This window comes from Dermacentor albipictus, chromosome 3, assembly GCF_038994185.2.
Source record: "Dermacentor albipictus isolate Rhodes 1998 colony chromosome 3, USDA_Dalb.pri_finalv2, whole genome shotgun sequence".
NCBI classification, from domain to species: domain Eukaryota; kingdom Metazoa; phylum Arthropoda; class Arachnida; order Ixodida; family Ixodidae; genus Dermacentor; species Dermacentor albipictus.
Window position 1 is genome coordinate 117,660,356 of NC_091823.1, and position 17,564 is coordinate 117,677,919.

The 17,564-nt window shown below is 43.5% G+C and overlaps 1 protein-coding gene across 2 annotated transcripts; it reads right to left on the minus strand.

Annotated features, from left to right (window-relative positions):
- Positions 1-4,392: 4,392 nt before the first annotated feature.
- Positions 4,393-16,971, minus strand: LOC139057894 (uncharacterized). Of its 2 annotated transcripts, none has more exons than XM_070536680.1 (3): positions 16,593-16,971; positions 5,827-5,909; positions 4,393-4,541 (listed from the first exon to the last, which is right to left on the minus strand). In XM_070536680.1, exons 1-3 carry the CDS (start codon positions 16,950-16,952, stop codon positions 4,505-4,507), a joined length of 480 nt encoding a protein of 159 aa, XP_070392781.1. In that variant the 5' UTR covers positions 16,953-16,971; the 3' UTR covers positions 4,393-4,504. The 2 variants fall into 2 exon arrangements, with proteins under 2 accessions (XP_070392781.1, XP_070392780.1); XM_070536679.1 differs by lacking the exon at positions 4,393-4,541 and adding an exon at positions 5,019-5,309.
- Between the last annotated feature and the right edge of the window lie 593 nt (positions 16,972-17,564).

Sequence of the window (17,564 nt, forward strand, 5' to 3'; positions counted from 1 at the left end):
TAGCGCATGAAATCGGAACTGCCGTGACAAAATGCTCACACGCTCTCCAACTTTTTACGAAAGCTTATAACAAACACTGCATTCCTTTCCAACCCCCAGATTCGTTTTTTTCCCTAAAAACTTGTGTCATATGCAAAATAAATGCTCCTAAACTCAGCTATTTGTTGAATCTGATAACGTGAACGTCATGCAAACCTACGCCTTGTGAACTCCTCCTGTGTCCAGCAACAGTGACGACAAAACGACGACAGCAACAACGAAAGAGGCCTGAAGACAGAAAAAAAAATGACAACCATGGCGACGGTGGCATCGCGATGACACTTTCTCACTGGAAGTTAATTTCAGTGAAGAGCCGCCTTTGCGAGAAGAAAGCTGAAAACAACTGCTTCGCTGTGGGAAAGTTAAGATGTGCATTATTGAAAACAACAGACGAACGGACTAAGCTCACTTTCGTGCTTTAGAAGTACTGCTGCAGTGAATGATAAATTTGGTGCAGTTGCTGGCTAAGCATGTAGTTCCGTAGGAGTATTACCCGGAGTGGCTCGGTGCATACATGACGTAAGACCGCGAGGCAGTAATGAAGAGCCGCCTGTGTTTTCTCGTACGTACATGTTCCTTTGTTTACTTACCATACATAAACATGATGGCATATGCATTATTGACCTAGAGCAGTCAAGTGTTACTTTGCAGTTGTGCCAGCGTAATTTAACAGTGATCGGTAGTTTTTATGCCGTGAAGCTGCTTTATTCAATCTTTTTCAATTGAAACGATGTAGCAGGAGAGGTTGATGCCTCAGGTTGGCGGTAGCGACTCCTTATCGCTTCGCTAAGAATGTTATCGCCAAATTTATCACACGATGTGTCACAGATACATTACTATAGTCAGGCAGCATGAGCACACATTTTTTACATAAGCCTAAACATCTACAGAAGTTGAACATGTACGCAGCAGCACATTAAACACGGTTTCTTTGAATTGCCCGAAAACACATGAAGAGGTTCACGGTTCTGCAGACGTATAGACAACACATATGTGAACATATAAAAGGCTACATAAGTACTTGACAACATAAGAAGCTTGCACTCGCATGACACATATGTCTTTCAGATGACACTAAGACTTATTGTATGCCCAAGACACTGATATCTTCTCCAAGAAAAAAACATTGAAGCTGTCAGGCCAATTATTATTTTTTTTTCAGAGTGAATGGTCGTTCATCTATTAAGATATGAGATCAGTTCTCAATTATGCATTGCGCTTTTGCTTCTGGGACAATCGTATATTAGACCGTGCACATATTTAGTGGATCGCTCTTCTTATTCAAAAAAAAAAAAATATGGACACTCTATGCGACCAGGCCATAAGTTGAGACAGCAAGCCAAACGATATTGCTAAAAGGAATACCCTAAGACTAACAGATATGCTGTCAAACAGCGCTTGGTAATTAAAAATGCGTCTGTAGCCGTGTGGTTTAACTGCCACAGAGTTATGCAACGTAATACGAGAAAGCACCGAGCCGACTGATCTGCTAACATCTGCGGCAACGTGTGCACTGAGAATTCATTATACGCTTTTTTCTTCTGGTAAGTGCTGGAGTGTCTGATTACAGCGACTCTATTCAGAATTACCACCACGTTCATGATATAACATAAGAAAATAGTGCTTACCAATGAGAAGAAGAAAGCACACAAGGCCTATTAAAACGTAGTATTTCATGGTAACAACCCTGCTAGATCTCCGGTTTCGTTGTGAAATGCCTGTCAGCGCGCTTTCTAGGTTTTATAGCAGCCTAAAAGAAAATTTGGCATTTGTTTTTAGCATAGTTAAGACGTCAGGTGTGAGATATACGTACCATCTTGACCTTTAGAAATGTGAGGCATTTGTGAGAAGCGGCACTGAATACTCCCTTGTTTCCTTTCATGTTTCTTTGTTTCTCCCCATAGCTTACGAATAACTATCAGCACGGCTGAAATGCCCGCTCTAAACTTAAGACGGACTTTAATTTTGAGAAATCACACGGACAGCAAACCGCGTTCGGCACCAAAAAAAAATTATTTTCCTCAAAATGCCCCATCGACCTCCGGGCTGGTGGGCGCAAGGGTCTTGCCCTCCAAGGCGGGACCCTCTCTATTTACTTCTCGCTCGCAAGAGCACGTGTCCGGCGCCTCACCCGAGGCAATGGACACCACACCTAACCTCAAGGCGCACCAAGCGCCGAAGGAGCGGCGAGGCTCACTCGAACGCTCCAGAAAGAGCAAAACCCCGGTTATAGGGCCTCGAAAGAGCTCTGTAATCTAAGGCATCACTGCCGTTTCCGTAAGCACAGCACCAACTTACTTTAAATATCGATACACAAATCATACAGTGGAACGTCAGAGGTCTTCTTAGAAACCTTGATGATGTGCAGGAAATCATCCACAAACATAATCCAAAAGTGCTGTGTTTACAGGAAACACACTTAAAATCTAAACACACAAACTTTCTCCGTACGTATGTTACGTTTCGCAAAGATCGCGATGATGCCATCGCATCATCGGGTGGTGTTGCGATTCTTACTCATAGAAGTATTGCGTGTCAGCCTTTACAGCTACAAACGCCCCTTGAAGCAGTGGCGGTTCGAGCTGTTCTTCTGGATAAACTCGTCACCATTAGCTCGATCTACGTACCCCCACACTACAAATTAAACACACATGAATTCCAGTCATTTATAGACGAGTTGCCAGAACCCTATGTTGTTCTTGGCGATTTCAATGCGCACAGCTCCCTGTGGGGCGACTCTCGTACAGACGCGCGAGGTCGTCTTGTTGAACAGTTCCTTTTTTCTTCAGGTGCCTGCTTGCTGAATAAGAAGGAACCCACGTATTACTCCCTAGCAAACAGAACCTTTTCTTCAATAGATCTTACCATAGTTTCCCCGTCCATACTACCCGAACTCGAATGGGAAGTCACGAACAATCCTTACGGGAGCGACCACTTCCCTATACTGATAAGAACATCTAAAGAAAACGAATATCCTCCGCAAGCTCCTAGGTGGAAGATAGACACAGCTGACTGGGAGAAATTTCGAACACTTACTAACATCTCGCTGGCTGATATGTCTTCTTTAGAAATCGATGCAGCTGTGGAGTACTTTACAGCCTTCATCATAGATGCCGCAACTAAATGTATATCACAAGTAAATGGACTGGCAGGCAAACGGCGTGTTCCCTGGTGGAACGATGATTGTAGGATCGCTCGTAAGAAACAAAATAAAGCGTGGGGGTTGCTACGCGCCTCCCCCACTGCGGAGAATCTTATCAATTTTAAAAAAGTTAAATCCCAAGGCAGGCGAACCCGCCGACAGGCCAGAAGAGAGAGCTGGCAGAACTTTTTAACAGGTATCAACTCGTATACAGATGAGGCCAAAGTCTGGAACAGGGTTAGTAGAATAAGAGGGCGACAAACATACTCCCTCCCTTTAGTAAACACACAAGGCGAAACCCTGCAAGACCAGGCAGATTCACTAGGGGAGCACTTTGAGCGTGTGTCAAGCTCAATCAATTATTCCCAGTCCTTTCTTAAGCATAAAGAAATAATAGAACGTCAGCCAATCATACGGAAATCCAGGCAGAATGAACAGTATAACCGGCCTTTCGGTATTGCCGAGTTGAGAGCTGCCTTGAACACATGTAAAAGCACTGCACCGGGACCAGACAGAGTCATGTATGACATGATCAGGCACCTACATACTGACGCACAAGTTACACTTCTTACACTATACAATACTATTTGGGCTTCGGGGTACCTCCCATCCACATGGAAAGAAGCGATTGTGGTTCCTGTCCTAAAGCAGGGAAAAGACCCTTCCTTGGCGGCTAGTTACCGTCCGATAGCTCTAACTAATTGTCTGTGTAAGCTTTTTGAAAAAATGATAAATCGCAGACTTATACATTTCCTTGAGCTCAACAATATACTCGATCCTTATCAGTGTGGATTCCGAGAAGGGCGGTCCACAACCGATCATCTTGTGCGCATGGAAGGAAATATCCGCGATGCCTTTATACATAAACAGTTTTTTCTATCGATATTCCTCGATATGGAGAGGGCATATGACACGGCATGGCGTTACGGGATCTTACGAGACCTGTCGGCAATTGGCATCCGTGGAAATATGCTGAACACAATTGAAAGCTATTTGTCAAATCGTACCTTCCGAGTAAAAGTCGGCAATGAACTCTCACGTCCCTTTACGCAAGAAACTGGTGTACCCCAGGGAGGCGTGCTCAGCTGCACTCTCTTTATCGTAAAGATGAACACGCTACGTGCTTCACTACCACCTGCCATTTTTTATTCCGTATACGTAGATGATATAGAAATAGGCTTCAAATCCTGCAACCTTACAGTATGCGAAAGACAGGTACAGCAGGGCTTGAACAAGGTTTCCAAGTGGGCAGACGAAAACGGATTTAAGGTCAACCCCCACAAAAGTGCTTGTGTTCTCTTCACAAGAAAGAGAGGCCTGGTCCTAGATCCTTGTGTAGAACTGGGCGGACACCAAATTCCTGTCAGCAAAGAACACAAATTCCTTGGTGTTATTCTTGACTCTAGGCTCACTTTCATTCCTCACATAAAACATGTTAAAGAAAAATGTCTAAAAACAATGAACCTACTTAAAATCCTATCATACACAACATGGGGTAGTGACAGGAAGTGCCTGTTGAATCTTTACAGGAGCCTAGTTCGGTCGCGAATAGACTATGGAGCCGCAGTGTATCACTCTGCCGCCCCGAGCGCGCTAAAGATGTTAGACCCCGTACACCATCTGGGAATCCGTCTGGCCACTGGGGCATTTAGAACAAGCCCTGTTGAAAGTTTGTATGTTGAGTCCGATGAGTGGTCACTCTATTTTCGGAGAACTTACATCAGCTTCAACTATTTTCTGAAAGTGCGCTCTAATAAGGAACATCCGTGTTACACAACCGTTAACGAGTTGACATGTGAAACACTTTTTCATAACAGACCCTCTGTGAGACGTCCTTTCTCACTGCGTGCAAGAGAACTTAGCACGGAAATGGATGTCCCAATTCTCGACCAACGCCTAATGCCTCCAGCTAAGCTAGTACCACCCTGGGAGTGGCAGCTGATAGAATGTGACACATCCTTTGTACAGGTCACTAAACATGCGTCAGAGACACATATCAAAATGCACTTCTTGGAGCTCCAGTACAAGTACTCGTGCACAGAGTTTTATACGGACGCTTCTAAGTCGCATGCCGGGGTGTCCTACGCAGCCATTGGCCCATCCTTCTCGGAATCCGGTGTACTGCACCCTGAAACAAGCATATTTACGGCTGAGGCCTATGCACTACTGTCGGCTATGAAACATATCAGAAAATCAAATGTTCAAAAAACAATTTTATTTACAGACTCCTTAAGCGTGGTAAAAGCCTTGAAGTCACACTGTAAACACAGAAACCCCGTAATTATTGAGCTCTATTCCGTCCTCTGTAGAGCGTATATGTCTAACCAGCATGTCATTATATGCTGGGTGCCTGGACATAGGGGCATCGAGGGTAACGTTCTAGCAGACCAGATGGCCACATCAATTTCATTGCATACAGTCAGTCCTACTGCTTCGGTCCCTGTAACGGACCTGAAGCCTTTCTTAAGAAGGAAACTGCGAAACCACTGGCAACGTAAGTGGGACGTAGAAGTAAATAACAAACTGCACGTGATAAAGCCACAGTTAGGTTCTTGGCCCTCGGTAACAAAATCACGGCGAACAGATGTCCTATTCTGTCGCCTCAGAATAGGACACACATTTGGTACACACAACTTCTTACTCACTGAAAATGATCCTCCAACTTGCGGTAGATGCGGGGAGAGGCTGACCGTCCTCCATGTCCTCCTGGAGTGTCGGAAAGCCGAATCTGACAGAAAGAAACATTTTCCGTTAGCATACCGGCAGCATATTCCCTTTCATCCTGTAATGTTACTCGGCCCAGAACCGCTCTTCGACACTAACGCAGTCCTAAGTTATCTGAAAGATGTTGTGTTGCATGTTGTTAGCCCAACATGTTCGTAGCGTCTCCTCTCTTCAGAGGATGGCGCTGCGATAGTTCTTTCGTGTAGCACGTGCCTCTAGGCCCTTGTGTTTGAAGGGCTCTGGCGAGGCAACAGTGCTCCAGGCATTTTTACCATCTCATATATTTTCTATTCTGCATCATTCTTTCACGATGGATTTTAGTGTTCATAGTATTCGTCATCTGTCATCGCCATAATTTTATAACAAGGTAATTTTACGCACTCTACAGCGAAGATTTTTAGGCCACTTTACAGCCAAGTCACATCTTCCATAATACATCGTCAACATTACAACTTGTCATGGCGCTCTTTGGCCAAACCTGGCCCTTGCGCCACAAAAAACCACACATCATCATCATCATCCAAAAATTATTAGCTTACCCTGGTTATTGATCGAAACAACGCATGCGTAAGCAACGATGAAGATTTACTTTTTCAGCTATTGTGCTTAGTCCTGCCAAAGGAAACTATGTGTTGATGCCACAATAGCAGCTTATGGTTTGTGTACCCTGTAGCTGTTTTTCTTTTCTGCAATTGCAAATAGGAAATCTTGTCGAAAATTTTCGGCTTGGGTTATGCGACACATGAGCTGTATTAGTCAGGAACAATCTAACCATAGACGTACAAACAAGAAAAGGTACTGTCGAGATAGTCCCGCTGAGGGTTCATTGGCATGAGAAATCTGCTTGAATGGAGGCATATGGTTTTTGTACATTTGAACTATGCGGAAAGGCTGGAAGTCATTGACTAAACGACTAGCGCGGCACCGCACAGCTAAGAGGAAATAAAATTCTCTCTTCTGTTGCATCCTCGACTTGAGAGTGTTCGGAAGAGAGCATGCGTAGCACGTTTTTCTAGTTTAAGAGTGTTGGTTATCTAACATTTTATTTGAGTAAGCCTGTAACTGATGACTCAGTGACGACCTTTGCAATGCAGTTTGGGAGCAAATATGGCAAGCTGATCAATGCACATTGATTTTGTAGTTGTAGGCGAGTTGAGCTCGCCCGCTAGCGCCTTACGTCAGACGTGATCTGCGGTGTGCGCAAATGTCAGGCCAACACGAGATAGCTAATGCCTTCATGTACTTTTTCTCCCACGGCTTGCTTGCGCTGAAGCGAGAGGCAGCTCGAAGCGCGATTCCCTCGCCTCTGCTGCCGCTCTTCATGACGACAGCGTTCCAACAGCGAGTGTTTGCAGTTTTCAAATGAGGCATGTTCATGATTGCCTTTCCGCACGTTAAACGATGTTTGTTAATTTAGTTAGTAAGCTGACGTTTACAGTAACAACTCCCACTGTATTAGGGTAGTGGTTGCTTCTTCCGCAGGAAGTAGAAGATGCCATAGTGTACGTTTAGGTTTCATGTGAATAACTAAATAAATAGTTTGAAAATTTCTCAAGCTTCTTCTATGGTGACACACGAAAATTATTTTGTGTACAGAAGTGAGTTAGGTTAAAGATGAACCTTTTTTTAATTTCAATAGGCGAGAAGGCGACTAGGGCATGGCTATGGCTGCAGCGAAGTGGTTATATGAGTAGATGCGTTGCGTTACTTACACGTTCGACAAGAGAGATTGTATTCACGACCGTAAGTGCACACGCTGTGCAACCAATAGCGCTCGCGGACAAAGACGGCTCATGGGACAAAGAATCTGATGTATGCCGTTACGGCGCCAAAATTCATAAGGAGTCGAACCCACTACCTTTAGTGAGAGTCGAACACGCTTGGAGAAATGGGTGAACCAGCCATATCTCTAAATTGGATTGCAGTTGAGATTGTGAAGGTCGAGAGTCCGGCCCTCGAATTTAGTGTTAAGGCAAACTTAATTAAGGCAGTCGAATCCACCACACAACATGCAGATTTGAACAAACCGGCCTCTGCAAGTTAGATTTCAATTGACATCGCGAAAGTCGGGTAGAGTGGTGTTAATAAAGGCGAGGTAAATTAAGGCCCAGGTAATCAAGTCAATGTAAATTATAGAACCTGGAACCCGCTACTTTTGGTGGGAGCCGAACCCAATTAAAGGTATGGGAGAACCCGTCATATTTCCAAATTGGATTTCACATGACATATTGGAGATCTAGAGTCGAACCCAAGACCATTGGTGTTACGGTGAAGTTAAATAAAACACTCAAACCCACGACCCATCATGGAGATATGGGCGAGCCGGCCATAACTCGAAGTTAGATTCCAATTGGCATCGTCAAGGTCGAGAGCCGAGCCCACTACCTTTCATGTTTAAATGAGGCCAAGTTAGTTAAGGCGCAGTTACAGTCCAGGTCATTATTAAACTGGAGCCCACGACCCTTGATGAGAGAAACAAGGGATAGGAAGTTACGCATTTGAAAGAAAATGTCAATAAAATGAATGTCTCGTGAGCGCGCAGATGTTCGCCTTCATCTTAACGTACGCTAAAGTGATTCTGAACTTAAACTTACAGCGCAAACGCCTAAGAAGGACCACAAAAGCATAATACGACACACACTGGCACTGACAAACATCTTTATTTCTTCGTCGTTGATGCACATATAAACCCCTAGGCCACACAATCGCGCAGGAGCGCAGATTGCAATAAAGACAACTGCCAAATTATCACATACGCAAACGTAGGAAGTCAAATTCAGATGGGTGCAGGCACAAAGATTTGTCACTGATGCAATTATCGCCTTGTTCTTTTTTTACCTGGTAGGTCTCTAAAGCAAGACGCGCATGCTCATTCTTGATCCTGCCAAGAATCGACGTCCTATCGAGCCTCACATCGTCCCATCAACGCCTCACAATTGTTGCAAGAGTTTATATGCGCAGCAAGGTGCGCCCCTCTATCTACATTTTTGTTTACTTTTTGCGCCGGTTCCCCGAGTCACCCATTGACGCAACGCCCTGCCTGGCCAAAGTACGTCTTACCACATGAGAGTGGAATGGCATAAACCGCGCCAATAGCGCATGACGCGTACGAAGCACCATGCCGAATTAGGCAACCTCCTCTGCTCTCTCCGTAGGTGCGAGAGCATTGCTTTCAAATCTTGTTCGGTGCAGAAAACGCCAAAGAAACACTATGCCTGAAAGCAATTTTCTTGAGTTGGTGGGTGACCTTATGTATATAAGTGACCTCCACAGGCCTTCACGTTTCACGTTCAGCGGTCAGCGTTTTTGTGGTTTTTCTTCTCTGTATAAGAGCTTCAGCCACGGCAGTCGAAAGTGACATAGGGAACTCAGCTGGCAGAAGTCGGCGTATCTGATTATCAAAAGTTCCTTGCATCTTGTGCACACACGAACTCTCAAGAGCCGATTCCATACAAGACGACGCAACGCCTTTTTTCACAATTCTGGAGTCCGCAGACTTAAAGGACAAAAGTTCCTGTTTCGCACGGGGTTGATACGCCCAACACACATGGCGTTCGCAGAACTCAAGCTTCAGTTCCAAGAACTGCAATACATTGTATTGTGGACTCTCGTGCGTAAACACAAGACCTTGTCCATGTTCCTTAAAATCATCTAAAACCTTTTTGATCGTATCCTAATAGGAGGAGACAAGCGATAAAACTACCAAAAAATCATCAACATATCTAAACACCTTTAAAACTTTCCGCTCATTAAAAGCGTGGTCTATAGAATGGTTCACACTAGAAAAAAAATATTAACAAGTACGGGAGCAACACATGACCCAATACAAATACCATTTCATTGTATATAGGGTTGGTCATTAAAACATTAAAAGTAACTCGAAGGTAATATTATAAAACACTTAAAAAATTACCCACCGAAATTCCAGCAGCATACTGGAACGAAATTGTATCACTATACTCAATACATGCATGTACTGAAGACAGGCATTCACGCTGTGGAACTGAATAAAATGAATCTTCAACATCAACAGAAAAACCATAGCCTACATTCTGATTCCCAAGCAAAAACTGGACCACATCATCTGAGTTCTTTGTTCGGAAAAGGTGTTCACTGTTAGTAACTTTAAATTCTTTTGCAGGAATGGGCTTACATTCTTCTGCCTACAACCAGATTCACTGATAATGGTCTCCTGATTGGTGAATCTGGCTTGTGGGTCTTAGCCTTAAAAAACACCGATAGACACCTACCTATACGGTTCTCTGCTTTTTGCAACCGACATCACTTCCAGTGTTTTACAAAATTCAATAAACTGCGTTTTTACCGTAACAACACTTTTCTTAATAGGAACAATTTTTTTTTACCACAGCCTGCAACACTTTCTCGTTAAAGATGAACTTCTAGACGACAACAAACCCTCCTTCCTTATCTGCTTCCATAACGCAGAGTTCGTTATCATTTAGGAAAGGCACCGTTCGTCGAACACTGACATCAGAACAGCGTGAAGGTGCTTTAGGCACCACCTTAACCAAACGCTCGACACCTTCAAGAAGGCAGTAATCACGGCCCTCTTGATTCGCCTTGGAAGCAATATTTCTATTACTATTATTAGCTGTGAGTTCATGATCAGGGGCACTATAAGGAGCACAGAACTTAGGGCCTTTCACTAGTGAATGGTTGACATCATCAGGCAGAACAACGTTACCAAGTACCTTAACACTTTTTGTTTCATCTAGAGCTATGTTTTATCAAATCCACACAAAATCTTTAACATGCAATTCCAGCTTGCTTCAGTGGGCTGAGCCGCAAGGCGAATATAAGAATGACATTTCTGAAGTGCTATCCACTCCGAGTCAGCAGCATGGCAAACAGACCAAAGCCAGTCCTTGAAAAGTCGTACTTGCCGCCGCAGTTCCGAGCGTAAATGTTTAGTCTTGTGACATGTCCCCACGATGCAGACACAGGACTGAACAAAGCACTCACATCTGTCGGCACTGGTGTTCTTTACGCAGGGAGAATGCGTAAAGTCTTGCTCAGCAATTCGCCAGTGTGATGTGGCTGAGCAATGCATTGACGACAGTAGAAGTTGAATAACATGAAGACACACAGAATAAAGAGGGACCGACTGCACTAGAAAGGAATTTCAGTAAAACTTCATTTGGGCCTAGTTGGTACATAATTCTGAACTTAAACTTACAGCGCAAACACCTAAGACCGACCACAAAAGGAAGATACGACACACACCTGCGCTGACGAACAACTTCTTTATTTCTTCGTCGTCGATGCATATATAAATCTTTAATAAAGGGAAAATCTGACATCCACCCGTTTCCTAGCAATTGCTACAAAGCAAACCCATCATGGTTCCTCGAAAGAAACGCCTCAGAGTTGAAGAACAATGGGACGGGACGTCGATTCTTGGCAAAAGCAAGAATGAGCGTGCGCGGCTTGCCTTAGAGGCCTACCACATAAATATGCAAGGCGATTATTGCATCAGTGACACATCTTTGTCCCTGCACCCATCTGAATTTGACTTCGTACGTTTGCGTATGTGATGATTTGGCAGTCCTCTGTAACGTAATCTATGCGCCTGCGTGGTTCTGTGGTCTAGGGTTTATGTACGCATTGATGACGAGGAAATAAAGGAGTTGTTAGTCAGCGCCAGTTTGTGTCGTATCTTAATTTTGTGGTCCGTCTTAGATGTTTGCGCTGTAAGTTTAAGTTCGGAATCATGTACCAACTAGGCCCAAAATAAGTTTTGCTGAAGGGATTATCAACTTTTTATTATTTATTTGCATACTGCAGCGCAAAAATCGCTATAGCAGGAGAAGATCAACAGAGGGAAATACCCAGGAAAATACCCCGCCGCGATAAGGATGACTTGCTAAGACCATAAATAATGGATGATCATACATATGGATTGAGGGGAGAAGGTGAATTTAAAAGGGTTATTGCGTACAAAGTAGGGCAACAAGTTTAAGTTGTGACGTCGTCTCTTCGATGACTCTGGTGCGAGGTTGGTATATCTGGTTTTTCGAAGTCTAACTGCAGAGTTGGCAATGTTGTTCAAGAAACCTAATGATGCTATGCGGTGACGTGAATAGAGCGAATATAAATTCAAGAATCGATGTATAGAAGAGGTTGAAAAGCTACCACCATAACGGTGACGTATAAATCTTACAGGTCTTTCCTGAATTGCTTCTAGCCTGTTAATTTCACACAGCTTATAAGGGTTCCAAACGACAGATGCGTAGTCAGCAACAGGACAGACTAGCGATTTATATAATAGTAGCTTAGGATATTTTGGAGAGTTGGATAGTGTACGGCGTAGGTAACCCAATAACAAGCAAAACCGGCTATCTGTCCATCCGCCCATTCATACGTTTGTCACGTACGACGAATGGTTTCGCGATATGACCTGCAGCATGAAGCGAATGCCCCCTTGTGCTACCTATCGCTTCAACGCGAACTAAGCGGCGAGAACACAACGCTCACGAAACTATCAGCACTCTCCGCAGAATGTCTCCATCGCGGATCATTTTCAATGTAGGGCCCGCGTCTTACGCAGAAGTGACCGAAGTATGGTTGATCACGGTTCCTAATAATTTGACGCGGATGGACAAGGCGCTAAAGAGCCAAACCAGCTTATAATGATCCGAGCGTCATCAGCACACCTGGCGACACCACCTGCAGTAGATTTCTAGCGTCATCGGTGCCACTCACGCGGCCGTCCGCAGCAGTTAGTGTCGCCGCCAGCGCTGTCGTTTATTCTCGTCAGATCAAGTTTCATAACATTCATAGTGACAACAGGCTGAGTAGAGATGATCAAGTAGCACAATGATTACGCACACTTTTTTTATTTATTTTATTTATTTATTTATTTACAAATACTGCAGGCCAGAAGGGCTATTGCAGGAGTGGGTGAATACAAATGCGAGAAAGAAAATCATTATACAAAGGAAGCATACGTGAGTAACATGACTAAGGGGAGCATTCAATGGCATCCCCAAATTCTCTATGTGGTAAACAACGGATGGAACCAGGCAGGTCATTCCAGAGTTCAATTTTCCGAGGAAAAAAACTATATTTAAAAGTGTTGGTGCGACCAAAAAAGACGGATAAGTTTAAGTCATTGCTGTTTCTCGCGATTAGGGGCTTTGCACGGGCCAGATATGTGTTAGGGGAAGCATAATGTGGAGAGTAAAATAGAGAGTGTAGAAGTTTCAGAGAATTAATGTGACGGCGGTGGGAAAGAGGGGTTAAACCAAGCATATTCAGATGAGATGACGGTGAAAACATTCTATCATATCGGCGGTATATGAAACGAACCGCCTTTTTCTGAACAGATTCAATTTTGTGGATGTCCGAAATTTTGTAAGGGTTCCATATGGTAGACGCATATTCAAGAATAGGTCTTACAAGTGTTTTGTATGTGTTGAGTTTAGTTTCTTTGGGGGCAGCACGTAGAGTTCGGGCTAGATAACCAAGTTTTTTTAGTCCTTTGTTGCAAGTTGTTAGAATATGTTCTGACCAGGATAATCTTGGAGTGAAAAGGAGGCCTAAATACTTATATTCATATGCGCGCTGCAGAAAAGTAGATTTATAGGAGTAGTTGAAATATGAGCAATTAGCATGCTTGTGAAAGGACATGGCGACTGTTTTCTTGAAGTTAATGTTCATTTGCCAGAGTTCGCACCATTCACAAAAACTTATAAAAGATTGATTCAGAGTGTTATGATCGTTAGGTGAGGAAATGACATTGTAGAGAACGCAGTCGTCAGCGTAAAGCCGAATTTTTACTGAAACAGAGCTTGGAATGTCGTTAATGTAAAGCAAAAAAAGCAATGGCCCTAAAATAGAACCTTGGGGCACACCGGAAGATACTGATGCGTCAGGAGAGTTGAATGAATTAAAAAAAAACATACTGTGAACGATCATAAAGAAAACTACGGATCCAGTCAACGAGAAGAGGGTTATTAAGGATGGAGCTTAGTTTATGTAATAGTTTAGGATGTGGTACAGTATCAAATGCTTTGGAGAAATCAATGAAGAGTGCATCTAATTGATGACCTAAATCAAGAGCAGAAGCGATGTCATGTGTAAATTCAGTTAATTGAGTCACTGTGCTAAACCCACTACGAAATCCATGCTGAGCGCTGCATAAAATATTATTAGACTCGAGAAAAGTGATAATGTGTTTATAAATTATGTGTTCAAGGAGTTTGCATGCATGAGAAGTTAACGAAATGGGTCTATAATTTAGTAGAGATTGTTTCTGCCCAGATTTGAACAATGGAATGACTCTAGCCTGTTTCTATGAACAAGGAACTGTACAAGTGGATACAGATTTCTCAAAAATCATGGTGAGGTATTGACACGTCCAGAGCGAATAACGATGAAGGAACACATTGTTGACATTGTCTGGACTGCAGCCTTTTTTGGTGTCAAGATTTAAAATAAGGTTCAGGACTCCTTGCTTACATATTGTAACATTGTTAATTGCACGGGACATGTTAGTTGTCGTGGAGTAGGGAGGAATTACGCCATTGTCCTGTGTGAATACAGACTGAAAATATTCATTGAATGCTTTAGCAATAGGTCCAGGATCGCTTACTTCGGAATCATCTAATAGAAATGTCTGGGTGGTGTTCTTTATTGGCGAAATTGAGCTCCAAAATTTCCGTGGGTTATTTTTAACTAAGTTAGGTAGAGTGAACTGATAATAAAAGTTCTTAGCTGCGTCCATTTTTTGGCGGAGTTCTTCCTTCATAAAGCGGAACTGGACATTTGTTTCGGCATTCATGTGGCGCTTCCGACGTGCTCTGGCTACTCGACGCTTCAAATGCAGTATTTCCCTTGTCATCCAAGGAAGATCTAGATTTTTCTTTTTTGTTTTCAATGGCACATAGCGCTCTATGCAAGTATGGACAATGTTTTCAAAATGGGATACTATAGCATTGATATTACTGGTAGTGCATAACTGGGAGAATCTGTCGAATGAAATGCTTAATGTATCAAGTATGGACGTATCATCTGCATGATTATAATCGTAAAAACTGGTATATTCATAGTGGCGCCTTGAAACTGAAAAATTAATAGTAGTAATAACAACTTTGTGATCGGAAATACCATCCGTAATCTCACACTCAAAGCCACTCGTAAAGAGCGGTGCACTTAGGAAAATCAAATCTAGTATGGAAGACTCTCTAGTAGGGTTAGATACAATTTGTTTCAATCCAAGGGATAGTGTAAATTCAAGCAACTCTCTAGAAAGAGGGACGTTATCACCAGTTATCGATAATGAAGCCCACGAAACGTTAGGTACATTGAAGTCCCCCATGCAGATTAAATTTGAGGAGCCAAAACCGTGCTCTTGGATGAACGCGTTAAGGATCATTATTTCATTTGAGGTATGTCTGGGAGGACGATAAAACACACCAATGATTACATTTGTTTTACCAATGTGCACCTTACACCAGAGCGTCTCAATTTCAAGTGGGGATTGTAGTACAGAAAACTGTAGATCAGAGCGCAAAAACAAGGCAACGCCTCCGCCTCTGCCCGCATTCCTGTCTACTCTTATGACGTTATATCCTGGGGGAGTTACCTCGCAGTCAAGGATATCGCTATGCAACCAGGTCTCAGTAACACCGATAACATGTGGGGAATGTGATGCCACCAAAGAGGAAAAGCTTGAATATTTGTTAGATAGGCTTCTTGCATTAAGATTTAATATACAAAGTTTATCGTACTTGTCATTGTTAAGTCAAGGATTGTTCCCCTGGGAGAGCGGTAAATGATGGTGAGTGGTGTGGTCAGGAGCTTTTACAAGAGAGTTGGAAACAACATCCCAATTGTAGAGCTGATTATCAACGAACGCATGGTCGTACCTGAGGTGTACCACTGAACCATTGTTACGGAATTCTGCTGTAGCGTCCCGTAGTTTTTTACGGATGGATCGTACGTTTGAAGAAAAATCTTCAGATAATCGCCACTGAGACCCTTTTAGCTTATAGCCGTTCTTTAGAACACTAATCTTTTCGCGAAAATCTAGGAGCTTCATAATGATGGGGCGAGGTCTCCCACCTCTAGGTCTGCCAAGCCTATGCAATCGCTCGATTTGAGTAAAATCAAGCTTTAGTACGTCAGTAAAAAAGTTCTTAACTTGCGATTGCAGCGATTCATTAGTGTCATGCTCAGATTCTGTCAGACCATAAAGAATAAGGTTGTTGCGACGCGAGCGATTTTCCAAATCATCGTTTTGGGAAGAAAGTGTGTTAATAGTGGATGACATTTTCTGAATGTGGCTCTGTAGGTTATCGTAGTGGGCTGTGCTAACCGTGGGCGCCTGCTGCTCAAGATCAACTATGCGTTTTTCAATTGCCTCAAATCGAGCGTCGATAGATTTTCGCATGTCGGATATATCTTTTGTTATCTTATTTTGCCCTGCAAGAAGCTGAGCGAACATTTCGGATATCATAGAGCCAGACTCATCTGTTTGAGTGGCGGAGCGTTTTGTAGGGCCCGGGTTTGTTTCAATATCGCCACTCAGTAGGAGGCTGCTCATACAGTAAACAAGATCAGCACATACAGAAATATATGCAGAAAGACGTTCGTGTGGGCAAGGCATCAGCAATTAGAAGCGGTTGTCAGATCGAATACAATAAGAGTCCTTAAGGTAACATACCTGCACGAAGAAGAGACAACGTTTGAACATCTGGCCTGTATTGCTGCTGCCTTGCCCACTGAAGCGATGAAGCTGCGGTGTGGCTTTTATACTGAACGGAGCCGGCGTCGTGACTCGCATTAGTGCACCATCCAGGCTGACGTCACCGATGGCAGAGGTCAGTATCTTGTCGAATCCAGCGGTGAACAGACCATGACTATCTTCCAGGGCGGAGATAGGGCAGTCATCGCGCGCATGCGGGAACATCAGGGCGTGATGACATGCGAGCGGTGATGCATCCAGGAAGGCCTTCGTAGTACACTCCGGGAAAGCAGCCAAGCCGGTGAAAAGCTGCACGAAGAAGAGACAACGTTTGAACATCTGGCCTGTATTGCTGCTGCCTTGCCCACTCTCAAGTAGCACAATGATTACGCACACTTTAACAGCTCCCCGAGTTTTTGGTAGACTATTTTAGTCAAAATGGTGTTTAACTGAGCTAGTTGCTTCATTCTTCGAGGATTGTAGAAGCAGAACTTGTGAAAGACGGACAGAGAAGGAACGAATACACGTGGACGCAGCTACTCTGTTAGCTCGCTTTTATTGAAATTCTAACGCAGTTTTTGTTTTTCGCACCCACATCATGTCTTTTTTATCTACCTGAGGCTTTGCTCAAACAGGTGGCTTTTCTTGTCAAGATCACTGACAGTGTGCTTACACATGACACTCCTATTTGACTTATGTCAAATGCCTCAAGAATCTCCCGAGTTATACCCTTTTCACACGACACGTCTAATGTCATTGGCAGCGAATGAGATTACGCCTTAATGCCGTTTCTATTGCTTCTACGCGGTCATAGTGAATGACATTCACAGATAATGGCTTTTGCCCTTCGAATGAGTTTTTCGAACTTGTGTAATCTCGACGACAGCAACTTGGCCAAAGTTACAAGATCGGTAACTAAAAACGATATTTAACGAGAGTAGAGATTGTCAT